This window comes from Argentina silus (assembly GCF_951799395.1).
Source record: "Argentina silus genome assembly, chromosome: 4".
Lineage (NCBI taxonomy): Eukaryota > Metazoa > Chordata > Actinopteri > Argentiniformes > Argentinidae > Argentina > Argentina silus.
Genome location: NC_139658.1, coordinates 23,681,047 through 23,700,573, shown reverse-complemented (window position 1 = coordinate 23,700,573; position 19,527 = coordinate 23,681,047). Strand labels below are relative to the sequence as shown.

Genomic DNA, 19,527 nt, shown 5'->3' with positions numbered 1-19,527 from the left:
AGGAACTAACCTATCCTGAGATCTTGTTTGGTGATGACCTCAGGAACTAACCTATCCTGAGATCTTGTTTGGTGATGACTAGAACGCCGTGATGAGGGATGTCAGGTAGCTTTTGTAAGATTGCTTTATAAACATACAGGAGCCAACGCTGCGTTTCCTAGCGGCCAGGGATGGCCAGCCCACTGCCTGATATAGATTACAATGATGCGTTGTAAAATGATCACCAGTAATAAAAACGAAGTGGTGAATGATAAACAGTGTCAAGCTGTTTCAAGGTGGTAGAGGCAGCGGGCGTGTAGATAACGTCGCCATAGTCAAGTACACAAGTGACAGGAAAGTAGACTGTACCAAAAGCTTCCTGTCATCACGCGAAAAACAAGATTTATTTCTATAAAAGAACCCAAGTTTCACCCTGAACGTTTTAGTCAGCTCATTAACATGCAATTTGAAGGACAGCTTTTCATCAATAAAAATCCCAAGGTACTTGTAAGAGGGTACTCTCTCAATTACAGAACTATCCAAAGTGCAAACATTGAAATCAGTTTCCTTCAAAGAGCGAGATCTAGAGAATTGCATATATTTTGTTTTTGCTCCATTTAGAACAAGTTTAAGCTCTAAAAGTGAGCGCTGGATTCAAAGGCTGTCTGCAAAATAGATAACGCTCCTCCCAATGTAGGATGAATAAATGAATAAATTACTGTATCATCAGCATAAAAGTGCACATTACAGCCATTTTTAAAAGAGACAGTGTTATTAATATCCAAGGTGAAGAGTAAATGGCCTAGGTTTGAACCTGCGGTACACCTTTAGTGACCTCCATAAAAGTGGATTGAATAAAGTCAGCACATTGGGTTCTATTCGCGAGATAGCTTGTAAACCATTGGCAGGCGTTCTAATCTAGGCCAACAGAGACTAGTCTGTCTATTAAAATTGAATGGTCAACTGTATCAAATGCTTTGGACAGGTCAATGAACTGAGCAGCACAGTGCTGCTTATTGTCAAGAGCGCATACAATGTCATTTAGAACAAGAAATGCAGCTGATACAGTACTGTGACCTGATCTAAAACCAGACTGAAAAATATTTAAAATGCAGTTTTTACTGAGGAACAAATGAAGCTGACAGTTAACTAAAGATTTAAGAGTCTTGGCTAAGCAAGATAGCTTGGAAACTGGGCGGTAATTATTAAGGTCTCTACAGTCACCACCCTTGTGAAGTGGAAGCACATGAGCAGTCTTCCAAATCTTTGGAACAATCCCCAAGCTAAGAGAAAGATTAAAAATGTGTGTTAAGAGCCAAACTATAACCGAAGCAGCTAACCTCAAAACACCAGCGTCCAGAAGGTCAGAAGGTCAGAAGGTCAGCCCCAGTAGACTTTTTTGAGTCTATCCTCAAAAGAGCGTCACCCACTTCCACAGTGAGTGACCTAAAAGAGAACCGACAAGGATTCCTATCCTTTGAGAGCTCTGGACCTGATTGGCTGGTCTCATTTTGATTATGCTGACCCACCCAACTGGCGATATCTATTGGATTTATTTGATCAAAAATATGTCCTGCATTAATAAAATTATCATTAAAGTTATACCAGTTGAGCATCCATCAATGAATTCAGCCAAAACGGGAGTGTTTGTCTTTATTTTATTAAAATACAATGAATAAACAATCTCAGATTTTATAGTGCTTATTCAAGTATAATCACCCTAGAAGGCAAGCAATAGAATACCAAAATATATGAAAACCCCAAGTCATTGTACAGACAAAAGTCATGTCTTCTGTACTCACATCTTTACCCAGATTGTACAGCCTTCCACAGACAGACACATCTTTACTTCATAACAACCTTTAAGCAAAACCATGAACCAATACCCTGTTCAAGGACAACTCAATTGAAAATCAACAATTGCTCATGGACTTGTGAACACAGGTAACAATTAACAAAAACACCAAGGCAGCGGTCCAATTCTCTACTATTGTCCAACAAAAGTGCACTCTTTCATTCCCCCCCCCTCTTCAAGGATTTAAGAGGATTGCCTTGGTGTCAGTACAGCCATGAACGGGGGAGTTTCCTTCCTTCATATTTCTTACACCGGTCTATTCCTTTTATATCCATGGGGGGCAGGAGCGAGCACACACATCGGGGGAGAAGGGTTGAGGACAGGACTGCAGCCTTGATCGGTACTGGCCGTTCTAAATGTTTAGACTGAGGTTCTACCTCTATGGTAGGCACGTTGGAGAGAGGGCAGGCTTCAGTGGAAACGGTACTGCTTATGCTGTCAACATCCAGTTTTGAGGGGGTACGTTATGTCACATACAAGTTCTCCTGATACAATTAAAAAAAAAAAACTGGGTTGCAAATGAACATATTTAAATCAAGAGGAGATGGATGTCGAACAGTCAGCAAATGTGAGAGAAGCTTCACTTCTATGTAACCGATTGCTCCGGAAAGTGTGGCCACATTTCCATCCAATAAATTAGCATAAATTACCCCAGGAAAAAAAAACAATAAAGCACTACACTTCTTCATACAGAATATAGAACAAGCTCCTCTTCTCCTCCGTACTCGTCCTTGTAACATGTTCTGAATGTGCTTGGGCTAACAGTTCCCTGCTGTGCGACAGGCAGGCTTGAGATTAGGTGCGTTGGATTCGGCTCTCCTTGCAAACCGGGTGGGAGGGGTTTGGGTTTCCCGCTTTAGAAAAACCAATGGCATGGCTGAAAAAAAAAGACCCAACAACCCACCCACCCGCCACCCGGCGCAGCGGGCGAGCGGAACAACGTGTCTCCGGGGAGACAGGCAGAGTGGCAGGCAGGTTAGAAGACAGGCAGTCTGGAGGAGGTCAGCGTGCAGCAGTTGATGTCCTCTGTGTGTGTGGCTCTGTGGAGGGACGGCTCTGACGTGCTACGGTTGATCTTGGGGAGAGCGTGCTGCAGGAGCTCGATGGAGGACAGGATCTACAGACAGGGCCAGGAGAGGTCACGGTTTAGCTAACGCTCTCTGGCCGTTAATGCACGCACAGACACACACACAGACACACGCACACGCACACACACACACACACACACACACACTCCATTTCATGCATTACAATGAGCCTGTCCTCCCATTTCTACCTCCTCTGACGTGAGGTTTGATCAGGACCTACCTGAGGGAAGAGAGGCCTGTCGTCTTTGGACTTCTTGATGCAGTCGGCCACCAGCCTCTTCATGGCCTTGGGGCAGCTCTTGTACAGCTTGCTGAGGTCAGGAGACAGATACCCCCGGCCCACCATGAAGATGATCTGGAGGAGAGAGAGAGACAGAGAGAGAGGGACAGAGAGAGAGACAGAGAGAGAGACAGAGAGACGGGTTACGTGCTGTACGCTCGAATATGGTGGTGGAGAGTTTAGGGTGGAGGGTAATGTATGTTAGCCTGCTGTAAGGTGGAGGGTGGTTTAGGGTGGAGGGTAGTGTAGGGTACTGTAGGCTAGGGTGAATAGGGTGGAGGGTAGTGTAGGGTACTGTAGGCTAGGGTGAATAGGGTGGAGGGTAGGGTAGGGTGAGAGGGTGCTGTGGGGTGGAGGTAGTGTGTAGTGGAGGGTAATGTATGTTACGGAGCTGTAGGAGGGTGGAGGGTAGGATGCAGTGGAGGGTAATGTATGTTAGGGTTCTGTAGCAGGGTGGAGGGTAGGATGCAGTGGAGGGTAATGTATGTTAGGGTTCTGTAGCAGGGTGGAGGGTAATGTATGTTAGGTTGTAGTGGAGGCCATGAGGGTGTGATGCTGTGGACTCTGGGGCCTATATTTAGTGCTCTGTCTCCTGGGTGACCGCCCTAACCACACTGTGGACCAGCGCCAGAACCACGGACCTGGTTCAGAACTGTGGACGAGCGCCAGACTGAGGGCCACGGGCGGTTCTGAACGCCCTGCAGACTGCTGACAGGCCTCGCCGCAAGGCCGAAAACAACCCCACCACAGGGACAGACCAAACACAACACGAGACTATCCCAGGGTTGTTGTTGAACCCAATAAAGAAAATGTTCTCTCTCTCTCTCTCTCTCTCTCTCTCTCTCTCTCTCTCTCTCTCTCTCTCTCTCTCTCTCTCTCTCTCTCTCTCTCTCTCTCTCTCTCTCTCTCTCTCTCTCTCTCTCTCTCTCTCTCTCTCTCTCAAATATTTTGCTAGCTCTGACATAATGAGAATGAACCCAATACTCCCTCTGCGTGAAGTAGCTAAAGTCAGAACTCTTCCCATTAGGCTACACGTCACCTCCACAGGGGAGGAGGTCCACACTGAAGTTATTTATGAAAATAAATCTGTTTACTACATTTGAGTCGGTCCCGAATTGTACAGTTTAATTTCAAATCTAAGCGTGCTGCAGACATCCTACTCCTTTATTACTGACTCAGGTTTGCATACTATACCTATGCTGGTTTACATACTATACCTATGCAGGTTTACATACTATACCTATGCTGGTTTGCATACTATACCTATGCTGGTTTGCATACTATACCTATGCTGGTTTGCATACTATACCTATGCTGGTTTACATACTATACCTATGCTGGTTTACATACTATACCTATGCTGGTTTACATACTATACCTATGCAGGTTTACATATGATCGTGTTACCTGGTCTCTGTTGGCGATCATGGAGTAAATACTACCTATTCAGGTGGGGGAGGTGGGTTCCTGGCCGTGTTACCTGGTCTCTGTTGGCGATCATGGAGTAAATACTACCTATTCAGGTGGGGGAGGTGGGTTCCTGGTCGTGTTACCTGGTCTCTGTTGGCGATCATGGAGTAGGGCAGCTCTCCGGTCATGAGCTCGTAGAGGACGACCCCGTAGGAGTACACGTCTGACTGGAAACTGTAGGGGTTGTTGTCCTGCATCCGGATCACTTCTGGAGCCTGGGGAAACAACTTTGACTTAGAGTGTGTGTGTGTGTGTGTGTGTGTGTGTGTGTGTGTGTGTGTGTGTGTCTGTGTCTGTGTGTATGCATGCATGTCTGTGTGTGTGTGTCTGTGTGTCTGTGTCTGTGTGTGTGTCAGTGTGTATGCATGCATGTGTGTGTGTGTGTGTTGTTGTTGTTACCATCCACAGTATGGATCCAGACGGCTGCTCCACCTGATGAGAGCCGCTCCACCTGGCCTTGACTGTCGCCAGGCCGAAGTCCCCGACCTTCACTGTCAGGTTCTCATGGAGGAAGATGTCTGTGGCCTCGTCAAGGACAAGATCAACTCACATGGTGGCTCACTGACATGGTCTCTCCCCACTGGATCTCAGGGGTCAACAGCAGATCTACGTCCAACACTGGGAAATCTGAATCATCATCATCAGTGTCTAGTGTCTTACTAATAATAAAATCAAAGTTTATCTATCATATGTACATGATACAGCTGTAAACGTACAATGAAGTGCTTAGTACGAGCTACACCTCAACAGTGCAGTGAAATACAAGGATAGGAATGTAATAAAATAGAGTATTAACAATATAATATAATACACAATATACAAATCAACAGTCAAACAATAAAACAATAAGTGTTACTTTGGTGAAATATATAGAGATAATGTATCCAGATAATAATATATAAAGATAATGGTAAAAGTATCTCATGGAAGGATACTGTTGGACTTCATGTCCCGGTGGATAATGTTCTTGGCATGTAAATAACTGCAAAGAAGAGAGAAAGAAAAGAGAAACATCCAAAATATGATTAGTATGGTTAATATGAAATGTTTTACATTGTTATAATGTTATATAACATGGGATTGGGTCAGGGGAGGCTGGTGGAGGCAGAAATCAGGAGGACGAGGCTCGTTGTGATGCATGGAACGGAATAAGGAACGGTATCGGAATGGTGTTTGATATCGTTCCTCACTCCGTTCCATGCATCACAACGAGCCCGTCCTCTGATATTTCTACCTCCACCAGCCTCCCGTGGATGAGACAGTCCAATTCTTTCCCCCCCCATGTATGTGTACTCACTCCATGCCCTGGGCGGTCTGCCTGGCGATGTCAATGAGCTGGAACATCTGCAGGTTGGTCTCCTGGACGTGGAGGTGCTTGTACAGGCTGCTGCCGTCACACCACTGAGTCACGATGGCCAGGTTGTCTTTGGTCATGTAGCCCATGAACAGCAGGATGTTGACGTGCCTCGTCTTCCTGTGGGGCAACATGTGGGGGAGGACAATAGGGGAGGGGGCAATAGGTGAGGGCTGAATTCCAGTTCTCGTATTGTTTTTGGGAGGCTGGTGGAAGTAGGAATCGGAGGACGGGGCTCATGGTAATGCAAGGAACGGAATGAGGAATGCATTACAATGAGCCCGTCCTCCGATTTCTACCTCCACCAGCCTCCACTGAACCCTACATCAATGTGGAGGACTGCACAAGTGCAGAGTCCAGCAGAAGGTTGGAGGTCTGGGCAGCCTCACCCCTGTCCACCAACGGTTGTATTCGTCTGTGGTCTTTCGTTTGTGTCTATTTTGCTGTAAGGTTTGTAAACTGGGCTGTTTTTAATAGGATTTTTTGTTTTTGTCTTGTTGTGTTTTCCAATGAGGTCCACAGTAGAAATAAGTGTTTCACGCTGTCTTGTGTTATCCTCTGGGAGCTCTGTGTGAATCTGTGTTTCCCAAAATCAATCCGCATCCTTCAGCTGATGTTTATTTACCTGAGAACGGCCACCTCGTTGCGGAAGGCCTGGAACTGTTCAGGAGTGGGATCTATGACCTTCAGGATCTTCACAGCTACGTCACCTGACGGAGCAACACAATGACGTCAGGATGCAGAACAAGCCCAGGGAACAGGACGCAAACACACACACACACACACACACACACACACACACACACACACACACACACACACACACACACACACACACACACGAATACACAGTATCAAACTATGAGCCTCTGAATGTCAACATGCATGTGTGACCGCCCAACTCAGTTCTAACCGGGGATTGTCTGTGTGCCACAAGACGGTGTAGGTCAGGGGAGGCTGGTGGAGGTAGAAATCAGAGGACGGGCTCATTGTAATCCTTGGAACGGAATGAGGAACGGTATCATCTACCTGTGGGGGCCCGTCCTCCGATTTCTACCTCCACTAGCCTCCCCTGGTGTAGGCCTCCTGAGCTAAAGTTTCAACATGAGTTAGGGGAGCTGAGGTCTCAGGCAGGGTTAAACTAAAGAAGCAGTGCACAAATTTGTTGGAAATCTGGCACTCCGGTCACTGGACCAAAACAGTGATTTCAAGGGATCTCGTTCCCTGATCGCTACCGATGAAACATAGTCGTTACAACCATTAGGAAAGCTTTTAGAACACACCTCACTACACATACTGGACCTGTAACTCATTCAGTGCCGAGGGTGAATAAAGTCGCCCAAATTGTCAACATTCTAGAGTGCCAAAGGTGACTTTATCACAAAAAAATACATCAATTATGATGCTTCATTTTGCAGCCAATCAAAGCGTTGTTGCTAGGTAAACACCACATAAAACACTTGGCACTCTAGGTTGGGGAGTGTTCCGGAACTCTTTGGCAGTTGGTGAGTTAAAGTCCACTGAAACTCTTCCATCACAGATGCCTCTGGAGGCCCGTGTGGTTGGGTCAGAACCACTCACTCACCGTGCCACTTCCCTTTGTAGACCGTCCCAAAGGAGCCCGACCCGATCCTGGAGTGCAGAAGAACCTCGCTGGCCTCGATCTCCCAGTAGTAACTAGAGTCACGCTTGTCTCGCGGACGCTGAGGGGGGAGGAGGGGAGAGGGGGGGGGGGGGGGGGGGGGGATGGAGAGAGAAAGGGAGAGAAGACAGAGTTACTAGGAGCTGTTATCCTTGTGCCATTCATTTAAGCAGCTGACAGGAAATGATGCCAATATAGCTGTATGGGAAGGATTTATTAGGGATTCATGTCATGTTTGTGATGTTGGTGCTTGTATCAAATGTGGAGGACATTATTGTTTGTGACCAGGCAGTGCCTTGTTAATTGCCCCTGTGGGGGATGACAAATACAATTGTGTTGAATTCGATTGGATTGCTAAAACACAAACACACCAAACAGTGAAAGAAGTGAAACCTGAGGTGTCTTACTATTCTGTGTTTGTCCTGAGTGTTGGAGGAGACGGCTCTCTCCCTGGTCTGGGGGGCGGGGGCTTTGGCCTGGGGCCAATCTGTAGGACTCAGGTTGGGGGGGCTCTCTGTACAGCAGGAGAGGGGGAGAGAGAGAGAAAGAGAGGGGGAGGATTCAAATGTTTAAATTCACAAAATGTAAATCACTAATTAAATTCTTCATTGAATACACACACAAATATGAAACTAAAAATATGTAAACTAATACTATGGAATTAAAAAACGCATAAAATGGCATATATTAAAGGGAATGTGCAAACAAGCAAAAGTATGATCTTACCAGATTCATGACTTCTTAAGGCATCCTGAGAAAAAAGTGGAGAGGTGAGAGAGATTAGTCTTATTTGCCATAAGAGCTTTCAGATGATTACATTGTTGACTAGTATGTGTTCCATGGTTGGAGAGTAGGGTTGTAAAGGCTTGTCACAGTGTCACACAGACTGGCCTGAATTCTGATTCCCTGCCCCTCATCCCCAAGTGTGCACTTGTTCACTACCCCAGAAGCAACATACTGGTATAGGCCAGGGGAGGCTGGTGGAGGTAGAAATCGGAGGACGGGCTCATTGTAATGCATGGAGTGGAATGAAGAACGCCATTGGTGCATTCAACACCGTTCCTCATTCCGTTCCATGCATTACAATGAGCCCGTCCTCCGATTTCTACCTCCACCAGCCTCCCCTGATGAAGGCATAGGCTCAAGGTAGTTCCCAGTCCCCACCATCTACTGTTTCCACCAATCAGTGACTTATTGAATCCATGAAGGGAATAAATCAGTGCACACGTCAGGAGTAGGGAGAGAATAAGTGTAGAACGAAGTGTAGAACAGATCTGAGTGTTCCAAGTCAGCCTCACCACAGAACAGGTGGAGGCGGCCATCTTTAAAATCTCAGCCCATGGTGACAGCCTCAAACCCAGCCCTCTGATAGGCTCGGAGTCCCTCTCTCTTAGTAACACGTACATTATATAAACCCTGGCTCCCAGCCAATCAGAAGTAGCTACAACCTATCAGTCCAGGTGTCGTATTACAGCCATGCAGCCTCAGGGGTTAGGGTTCTCCTGAGTCACAGAGAGATTGTTCACTCCTCCTAACCTTTTCAAGAAGTTCTCTGGTGGCGTCAGTTAAGGGACCGGAGAAACGAACAGTACCTACTTTCCTCTTCAGGGCAAACCTCCGGGACAAGGAGCTAGCCGGGGTAGCTAGGCTATCTAGCTACACCCCCACGGTGCCATGGCAGAACAGGGGGAAGGAGGAGGAGGAGAGGGGGTGGAGGAGAGGGGGTGGAGGGAGAGGAGGTGAAGGAAGGGGGAGGAGAGGGACAGAATGAAGAGTGAAAAGGCAGGGAAAAGGGAATCGGCCACCTGGGTGTCTCGTGAAAGAATCCAATGACCTTGTGTTGATTTCCTTTAACTTTAAATCAAGGTTTTATGTTTTTGGACAGACACCAAGGTGGCTAAAACTCCCCCCAACGAAGAAGGAAAAAAAAAACACACAACCACTTAAAAAGAAAAGGAGTCACTCAAGATAGAACACAAGTAAGGTGGTGAAAATGCCAAACACAGGGCCGTGCCAAGAGGCTGGACGCTCCTATCAGGGCTAATGTGTTTACACAGCCCGGCTCTGCAGCACCGAGGTAACGTCTCACACGCCGGGATTCATGCCGTGTATAAATAGTCGTATCCGCTTTCATCTTAATGCTATTTTAAGGCCGCGTATGACAAGAGAGCCACAGAACGACACAGGTTGCGTTCCAGGTCCTCCACGCGGCCGTCAGGCGGAGCAGCAGACAGGAGATATGCAGTGTGTCGTGTTGATGGGATGTTGTTGGGTCAACCTGATCTTAGCTGTGCAGCGGCTGACGGCAATGCGAGCAGACCTGGAACACAGCCACAGCGGACGGGGCGGGAGGCGGTTCTGGATGGGTCAGTGTGGTGTGTGTGTGTGTGTGTGTGGGGGGGGGGGGGGGTGGCGGACCAGTTGTTACCTCGAAGGCGCTGGTGTCCAGGGGCAGGACGGTGCTGACCATGTGGACGTTGGGGGTGGAGGTGGACCTCTGCCTGTGGGACAGGGCTCCGTCTGGGGGGGGGCAGGGGGCGATGTAGTTGAAGGCGTGGGGCGTCGAGTGTCTGTGGTGGGAGCTGGAGGGAAACCATTCCAATAAATCACTCCGTGAAGCTGTCATCTACACCTCGTTATTGCAGAGCAGCCATTCATTTGACAAAGCCATAGCCATAACATATATATTTATATGGATTCAGACATGGCTTTGAGTCTAGACAAGGCCATTCATTACAGCCACGGCTAACGCAGCAAGAGAGGAGCTGCCTGTAAACATGGCCTCCTCAACAGGGAGAGAGGAAAGCTCCTTTCCTCTCTCCCTCTCTTTTCTCTCTCTCTCTCTCTTCCTTCCCTCCCCTCTCTCCCCCTCTCTCTCTCCCTCCCCTCTCTCTCCCCCCCTCTCTCTCTCTCCCCCTCTCCCCCCTCCATCTCTCCTCTCCCCTCTCCCCTCTCGCCTCCCTCCCCTCCCTCCCTGCCTCCCTGGGCCAGTGTGTTGTTTAATGGACACAGGCCTGAGAAATACTGCATGTCTGTGCTGTAGGAGGGCTCTCTGGCTGGCCCGTGTGACTGGCTGGCTGGGTACACTGTTGCTGTGTCCATGGGCTGAATCTGCCCACAGGGAGAAGCCGCAGGAGGGAGCAGCTCCCCGGTTAACCCTCTCAGAGCAAGATGTTTTCTAGTCAACAACAATTTCTGTTGAGTCGTTTATGGAGTTGTTGACATGATGGGCATGATGGAGAGGGTGTGGCTACCTGGCAGGGAATCTGGAGAGGGAGTCACGCATACGTCGTGATGTCAGAGGGGGGAGAGATGGGCCTCCACTTTCACCAGGGGTGGGGAAGAGGCTGGGGAGGGAAGAGATGGGGTGGGGGGGGTGGATGGATTAGATCCAGTTATATTCACAACACACTCTGTTTACCATTCGGCGTCATTCTAGGATCTGCAGAACATTCTAGCCATTAGATGTAATTCTAGAACGTTCAGAAGATTCTAGCCATTATATTTCATTCCAGAATGTTCAGAAGATTCTAACCCTTAGATGTCATTGTAAAATGTACAGAAGATTCTAGACATCACAGGTCCCAGCTCTGTAGCCATAGGATCTCATCTAACATGTGTAAAACAGAAGCGGCTATCTATTCAAATGTCACAAAGATTTGAATCCTGCAGTGCGTTCCGGAGGGTGCATCATTACAGAACGTTCAGATAGGAATGTGCTGTTTGTTTGTTTGGTTATCAGGATCTCCTTTAGCTGCAGCACATGCACTACTCTTCCTGGGGTCCACATAGAACATCAAACACAGGACCTGACTACAGAACAGTTACAGACAGAACAGCTACAGACAGAACAGCGACAGACAGAACAGCAACAGACAGAACAGCTACAGACAGGACAGCTATAGACAGAACAGCTATAGACAGTTATAGAACAGCTACAGGCAGAACAGTTCTTGACAGAACAGCTACAGTATAGACAGAACAGCTATAGACAGTTATAGAACAGCTATAGACAGAACAGCTACAGACAGAACAGCTGTATACAAAAACAACACAAATAGAAATATAACATAACAATAAATAATACAAATAAAAGTTGTGTAGAACAGATGTCAGAGTCCCTGTCCAGTAGATGTGGTAGTCAGTCATGTCAGCTCTATTACATGTCTGCCTGCAACACTGTAAACATTTCACTTCACCAAATACACCCCAGTAGTACAGGGCTAGCAGGGGAGGCTGGTGGAGGTAGAAATCGGAGGACGGGCTCCTTGTACACGCAGCCACTACTCTCCTCGCTCCGTTCCACGCATTACAACGAGCCCATCCTACGATTTCTACCTCCGCCAGCCTCGCCTGAGGGCTAGCCTAGTCAACATCAACATCTGATTTGCGAGCGAGAAGTCCTTCACCGTGCCTTACTAATAAACATCAAATGAATGGGTCTTTGTCCGGTGGCCTCAGCTTATTTTCATTGATAGCCATCAGTAAAGCAAACACTGAGATGAGAGAGGCTGCATGCAAAACCACCCTCCACTGCTACACCTCGTCCAGATACCGAACAGGTGCAAATGTCAAGAGCAGCTCTGTTTGTTAACGACCTTTCATCTCTGCCAGATCACAAGACCTCGCTGTGTCCTTTTTCACCCTGAAAAATGTCATTGTGTTGTTTTTGTTTGGCTACCATCATTAAATAAAATGGTGTATTTGCATAGAGTGTATGCTTACAGGAGTCTACACACACTACGGGAGAGGGAGAGATAAAAAAGGTAGCGAGAGACAGACAGAAAGACAGAGAGAGAGAGAGACAGACAGACAGACAGACAGTAGCTGTCTGATGTTGCTCCAGTCGACACACATCGATATTGAGATAGAGAGATAGAGACAGAGATAGAGAAAGAGAGAGATAGAGAGAGAGAGATACAGAGATGGAGATAGAGAGAGAGAGACAGACAGACTTACAGTAGCTGTCTGATGTTGCTCCAGTCGACACACATGGTCGGGACCTTGGTGCTGCAGTGCTCGTGGAACTTGTAGCCACACGTCTGGCAACGGAAACCATTGAGGAGGAACTTCTGACAGATATCACAGAACGCCAACTTCAGAAACGTCTTCCTGACCTGCGAGGAACCAGGAAGACATCGCTCTGTTATAGAATCTGTTAGTTCTGATTTCAGACATCGGGGAGAGAGAGTTTAGCGGTAAAAAAACCCAGCAGTGGGGCGCTTAGTGGCGTAGCACACTAATGCGCACACCTCGTAATCGCAAGGTTCCTGGTTCGATTCCGACCCTCGACCTTCGCCTTGCATGTCATCCCTCCTCTCTCTCTCTCATCCTTCCTGTCAATCTCTACTGTCTCTCTCAATAAAGCAGAAATGCCCTAAATACATAACAAACAGCAGTGTGTAGAGAAGAGGAGGACTCACAAAGTTATGTGTGGTCAGAGGGACATGGTCCAGCACCTCCACCAGCAGTTCCTCTCCAATGACTGAGGCAGCGTCTGTGTTCCAGTCCATTCTGGATTTCCTACTGCGGACGAGGAGACGGATGGAGAGAATAGAGAGGGTACAATTATGTTGTAGTTACTGTTCGGGGACACACATCACGCACACACACAATTCCTGTTTTTGTTGTTATTTTATTTTTATATTTTTTCATTGTTTTAGCCTGGTTCCAGATCTGTATGTGCTTGTTAGCCAACGCAACAATTCACTATCGTTGTCATGCCATTGGAGTTATGCTAAGGCATAAAAGCACTTAGCCTACAGAGCTGGGACCAGGCTATTAACCTTTTGTTTACCTTCTCTGTCCAGGATGTAGCCTGAAGACGGCACAGCACTCAGGCTGGAGGCCGCGCACCTTCAGGGCTTTGATAAGGCAGTTGTGTAGGGTCATACCTGGCCGGGCATTCACCTGTGGAACAAACAGCACCACTGCTTTACACCACTGAGGACACCCCTTTCAGTCTAAAGTTCCTCAGTCCGTCTCCAGAGACACTTTTCAGAGACAAAATTACATCAACAAGCACTGGACAACTACTGTAGTTTAGGGTCAAATCCATTTGACGTAATTTCATTGATTGAAAACCCCTTAAAGAGAATTACAGACTCAAATCATTTGTTGACTCAATTGAAATGAAATCCTAACAGGTCTTACCACAGTGCGTTGCTTGTTGGGCAGGTAGACTCGGACAGTGCTGCTGGTCTTGGATGAGTCCGGGATCTTTCCGTCGTCTGATGAGCGTCTCTGGTAGGGGAAGCCCTTCATGATGGTGGGGGACATACAGGGGTCCTCAAACACAGAGTCCTTCAGGCCGAAGCCGTTACTGAGAGTCCTCCAGGCACCCTGGATGTGCTCCATCGCTAAGCTACAGACTTCTGTGGCAGGCTTCAATGGTCTGGTGGTGGGAAAGACAAGGCAGAGAAATTATTATCACTGATCAGAATGGTGAATCTGAAACCTACAAACGCTGTCTAGCAAAAGAGAGCTTTATTACCAAGATGAATCTGTGATGTTTTAAACTCATTATTGATGTACTATGTAGGGCATGCCAAGATACAGCGGGCTAATACAGTCATGTGGTGCACAGGATTCGAACCCAGTAGGTCACAGACGATGCTTTGTGCTCAGACACAGGGCCCTGAACCTGGAGTGTGTGTCTGGCTTCAGCTCAGCAGGCTAACACATGCACAGGAGATCCGGATTCAAACCCAGCAGGTCCCAGCTATAACAGAAGACGCCTTGTGCTCAGACCGGGCCCTGAACCAGGAGTGTGGACTCTGGCTGAAGGCCAGACCAAGACCCCCCATCTCTCCCTCTCCCCCCCTCTCTCCCCCTCTCCTGCTCACACAGACCCGCTGGACTCACAGCCATAGGCCCTGGGCCTGGACAAGATGGCAGCTGAAGTCTCTGTGAACCCCAAGATCCTCACACTCAGCCAACCCACCTCCTCTCACACTCTCTACCTCAGGATCCGCCATGTTGGGAGCTTATTCCCTCTGTCCCATTTCACTCGCCCGGTGAAATAAGAATAGAACAGAAAAATAAACCCCCAGAAGGGCAGTCAGTCAGGCCAGGAACACCCAGCACCGGCAGACACTTATGAAGCCTGTAAAACCTGGGAGTCAGTGCTATTGTTAAACAGCTACAAAGACAGGCATTTTCAATGCAGAGTGGTTGGGCACCTGGTTTGAATTGGGAAGGTGCTTTTTTTTTTTTAATGGGTTGGATCTAGGGGGCGGTTTAATGGGTTGGATCTAGGGGGCGGTTTAATGGGTTGGATCTGGGGGGGGGGGGGGTTTCAGAGCAAGGCCAAAATGGCTCTGTGGGTAAAAAAAAAAGAAAAAAAGAGAGAAAAAAGTAGTCCTTAATGTGCTTACACCTCACACGTTCTCTCTCCAGGGGTCAGATGTTAAAACTCAAGAGGCTGAATGTGTTAAATGAGTAAACAGTGTGTGTGTGTGTGTGTGCGTGTGCGTGCATGTGTGTGTATGTGTATGTGTATGTGTGTGTGTGCGTGTTTGTGTGGGGGTGTGTGTATGCGTGCGTGCGTGCATGCGCATGTGTGTGTATGTGCGTGTGCGTGCATGTGTGTGTGGCCTTTCCCTCTTAGTGAGACCACTGCTGTTTATGACTGTGGAAAAAGGGCCTCACAGGAAGCTTATAAGCAATTTAAATATTCACAACGAGGAGAAAACCCACTAACACAACCTGCACAGAATAGAGTCCTGACGAGCCCACGTACACACAGCAGTGATGCATCAGTATCGTCAGGGTTACTGGGAGTGCAAAAGGGCCCTCTACCTTTGTAACAGTACCCTATACTGGGCCTCTATCAGATAGGTTAGCATAGCTGCGTAGCATAGTCAAATAGCTGTTGTAGCTGTATATCAGTCTAGCCAGCTAAAGATAGCAGTGAATGTCCCACTCTCTTGCTTCTGTCATAGGCCTACTACGTATCCATTGCCGAGGGCCTGTTTATATCTGTAAACATCGTATAGCCTCCGTCTAACCTCTTAGTTCACAAGCGGTCATAGCATTTCAAGTAGCCTCCACAGCAGGGGGGGGCTGGTGGTGGCAGAAATCGGAGGACCGGCTCATTGTAATGCGTGGAACGGAATCAGGAATGGTATCAAACACACGTGTTTGATATGTGTTTGATACCATTCCCCATTCCTTTCCGTGCATTACAATGAGCCGGTCCTCCGATTTCTACCTCCACCAGCCTCCCCTGAGCTGCGTGTACAGTTGCTTCAAACATGACCTTCTATCATGAACGCTACCTATCGCTTCTGCTTTCAACAACTAGCATGACAGTGATTACAACCTTGCTTCAGCTGCTCTGTGAGCTATGCCAGTTAAATCCTTATACAGCTGATATCAAAGCACCCTCTTATCTGGCAAGATAAACACTTAGCCAAACTGCAAAAGGTGACTTCACAGAGCAGGAGCGAGAAAGTCAAAAGTATTGCAACTCTCTGCGCACGTTCATCAATCACCATGGTCTGCGGTGCAATGCGAGCACAGACCAACTGCGACCAGTCACGGTGTCAAGCGCGGTGGACGTGAGGCAGCTCAGAAACCTGCTGATCTGGTCTGCACACTCATCTAGACTGTAACCATAGAAACCTGCTGATCTGGTCTGTACACTCATCAAGCCTGTAACCATAGAGACATGACGGTGTCTATATGACTGTAACAACACAGACCAATCACACTGATCATCATTCCAATACTGACTTGCAGAAAAAGAGTGAGGAAGTAGCCAGCTCCATGAATACAGGACATTCCTGTGATCATATCGTTGTCAGCCTGCCTGGGAGTAGAGCTATGCCTCCACTGAACAATGGTGACACAGTAGTAACATAGTAATAGTAGTAGTATAGTAACGTTGTAGTAAGTAGTAACATAGTAATAGTAGTAGTATAGTAACGTTGTAGTAAGTAGTAACATTGTAATAGTATAGAATCGTTGTAATAGTAGTAGTATAGTAACGTTGTAGTAAGTAGTAACATTGTAATAGTAGTAAAATAGTAACGTTGTAGTAAGTAGTAACATAGTAATAGTATAGTAACATTGTAGTAGGTAGTAACATTGTAATAGTATAGTAACGTTGTAGTAAGTAATAACATAGTAATAGTAGTAGTATAGTAACATTGTAATCATAGTAGTATAGTAAGGTACAAAACATTCACCCATGTGAAAAACAAGTAATTTGACAACGTCATGCTTCGACTTCTGTGGTGACAGTAACCATGCCTTGATTCCTGAATAAAATATCATCGTGACTCAGAGTCACAGGTTCAGCTGTACACATTCTGAGCCCCCTTGACAGGCAGAAAACCAGCTAGGCAACTCTTCTCCAGCAGGACATGTTTATAATTGTCAGTCAGACGACACAGACAGCAGGCAGGGGGCCAAGGACTCCTCTGTCCTCTCACGTCTTCGTTTGTTGCTAAACTCCCCACTAGTCAACGTGGACAACAAGGCCTAATGCATGCAACATGGTAATATCACGAGCATCGATATCAATTAGGCCTAAGTCTGGATTAACTCAATGGAATCCTGAAGCCACACCTACCTGTCAATGACTAACGATGAGTAACGTCAGTTATAATTGTTGACAAACCATCCCATCATTTCTTACAACCCATCCCAAGGTCATGTGGTGCTCAGCTGTACCTAAATCATTGTTTATAGTTGCTACAGTCATTATGGAATGTTTGAACAATTGTATCTTGAACCCAACAGACCTGACAGTCTCCAGAATTGTGTGGTATATATTAGTTTGCGTTAGTGGGGAAGGCATCACGCTGTCGCAAACCGTACTGCTTCCCCGTGCTCCGAGCTCACACGAGTCTCGAACCAGCGTCCTCTGTATTGTCAACACTAATGACCGTGGGGGCATTTCAACTTCAGGAGTGGTCCTCTGTGGCTCAGTTGGTAGAGCTAACAACACTTAGGTTGTGGGTTTGATTCCTGCTGGGACCATATATACTGAAATGTATGCACTCACTGCAATGTAAGTCGCTTTGGATAAAAGCGTCAGCTACATGGCATACAGTACATTAGGTTACCATCTCAACCCAGTTACCCCTCTAAAGACCCCACAGCGACCACAGCCACTGCAGATCCGAGTCACGGCACCAATGTAACAGGAATCTTTCTGCCGCCAACAGTTTTGATGCAAGTCTTGAAACTTGCATCTTCCGTATTGCCTACATACGTGGCCGTCACCGAAATACCTGACTAACCAGGTACGCCACCGAAATGTTAGAAATTTGGTGGCGCAGGTGTGGATATTTCAACTTGAGGAGCGAGTTTACCATCTCAACCCGGTTACACCAGCTTACAGAGTAAACACCCACATCTGTGTGTAACACACACAAACATAGCCTTGGCTAATTCTCTGAATGTCAACTCTCAAGTACAAACTGCTGACCTAACTAACCTTTTTTCTGTTACAGTCAACACAGCGCTGGGGTAGACGTACTCTTTTAATGTCACACAAAGACAGATAAATAAAAATGTCAGCCAACAAAACAAAGGACAAATTCCAATGTGTTTGGGACCATAGACAAACAAGAGGATCAGTTATCATGGGTTCCTTTATACCTAACAGCAATAAAGTGGAATGACCGAGACAGACTATGCCTGGAGATGCTTCCAACAGGGAGTTGAATAGCAGCGGCTAACGCTAATGGCCACTGGACCCAGAGCCATCCACATATGCATAATGTATATCTATGGCCCTCTAACCGAGTGGTTTCTTGTCTACGGTTACTGTTACTCAGTAAAAGAGACATCATACAACGTGATCAAGTGCTGGAAAACAATTAAACGTTAGCAAATCACAAAGAAACGTTGCAACCTAAACTAAGCTAAAATAAAGCAGTGTAACCTCAAGATCTCTTAACGTTGTTTACAAATTAATTAACGAACAATTTACCATTGTGTGGTTTGTAATGTAGTCCTAGGCTACGTTAGACCTCTCATGTTTACAAACAGTTCGCTTGCGACAAGGATACATTGTTGCAAGATTGTAACCCTTGAGCACAGAGCCTTTGTAGCGATAGAAACTCAAAGGACAAAGCACCAGTGAGCTGAATTCAACAAAGATCCTACACACTCCAAAATATCCTTAGTTCAAATCCACAGGCCATACCTTGCAACAACCGAAACAGGAAATGTTGGATTAAACACCATCGGCATAGGAAAACTACTCACCAAAGAAAGTTGGGAGATTGTAACTCCGCCATGACTATGATCGCTTGGTGTAGAAGTAGCCACTTGGTGACATCATCATATTTGCGAATACACACACACCAGAGAGAGGCAATAGCGTCCAGCTCCCGTTGTCAGGGGAATGTCACGATGTGAAGCTGTACGCCCAGTGCAACCAATATTTGTCATCACAATGGATTGACCACAATATAGACGCTAGGACAGGACGGCCTTTCTTTCCTATTCACTGTCCATCAGAATGCTCTGTTGTCCAAAATGTCAACCTTAACTGCATGACGAAGCATTGGCTGACGAGTCTGAATCAGCATGCATCTATTCTGCCCAGGCACCAAAATGAATGCGTTGTTGGTCTGCTCAGATGGAAGATCAGTGAGCCTGCATGACGACAGCAATTGACATTTGATCTGGGAGTTTTGACAAGCAATAATTGCCCGCATATCCTTTACATCGCATAGGGGTGGTTGGGAAAATTGGACACGTAGAGCTCTGACCCTGATTACGTGTTGGCCTGATTCTGTGTACACCAGCCAGGGTCTGCATATGGTATCATGATCATAATACTTGATTATAAGCATTTACCACCTGGCCAACTTAGAGAACTACTCTATTGAGATATGA

The 19,527-nt window shown here is 46.8% G+C and overlaps 1 protein-coding gene across 4 annotated transcripts; it reads right to left on the bottom strand.

The window, feature by feature from the left end:
* Window positions 1–1,629: 1,629 nt before the first annotated feature.
* On the bottom strand, window positions 1,630–19,225 carry raf1b (Raf-1 proto-oncogene, serine/threonine kinase b). Of its 4 annotated transcripts, XM_083668714.1 has the most exons (18): window positions 18,892–19,225; window positions 13,822–14,062; window positions 13,466–13,578; window positions 13,092–13,194; window positions 12,628–12,785; window positions 10,923–11,015; window positions 10,097–10,250; window positions 9,205–9,324; window positions 8,395–8,419; window positions 8,076–8,182; window positions 7,612–7,729; window positions 6,652–6,736; window positions 5,970–6,146; window positions 5,608–5,654; window positions 5,072–5,190; window positions 4,756–4,887; window positions 3,143–3,277; window positions 1,630–2,951 (listed from the first exon to the last, which is right to left on the bottom strand). In XM_083668714.1, exons 2-18 carry the CDS (start codon window positions 14,023–14,025, stop codon window positions 2,811–2,813), a joined length of 2,031 nt encoding a protein of 676 aa, XP_083524840.1. In that variant the 5' UTR covers window positions 14,026–14,062; window positions 18,892–19,225; the 3' UTR covers window positions 1,630–2,810. The 4 variants fall into 4 exon arrangements, with proteins under 4 accessions (XP_083524840.1, XP_083524837.1, XP_083524839.1 ...); XM_083668711.1 differs by lacking the exon at window positions 9,205–9,324; XM_083668713.1 differs by lacking the exon at window positions 9,205–9,324 and having other exon boundaries at window positions 13,092–13,191.
* Between the last annotated feature and the right edge of the window lie 302 nt (window positions 19,226–19,527).

Coding starts and splice junctions, on each gene's coding strand:
- raf1b (XM_083668714.1), bottom strand. CDS start 14,025: ATGGAGCACATCCAGGGTGCCTGGAGGACTCTCAGTAACGGCTTCGGC. Junction 6,737..7,611: donor CTACAAAGGGAAGTGGCACG/GTGAGTGAGTGG, acceptor TTGCTCCGTCAG/GTGACGTAGCTGTGAAGATC. Junction 5,655..5,969: donor CAGACCGCCCAGGGCATGGA/GTGAGTACACAT, acceptor TCTTCTTTGCAG/TTATTTACATGCCAAGAACA.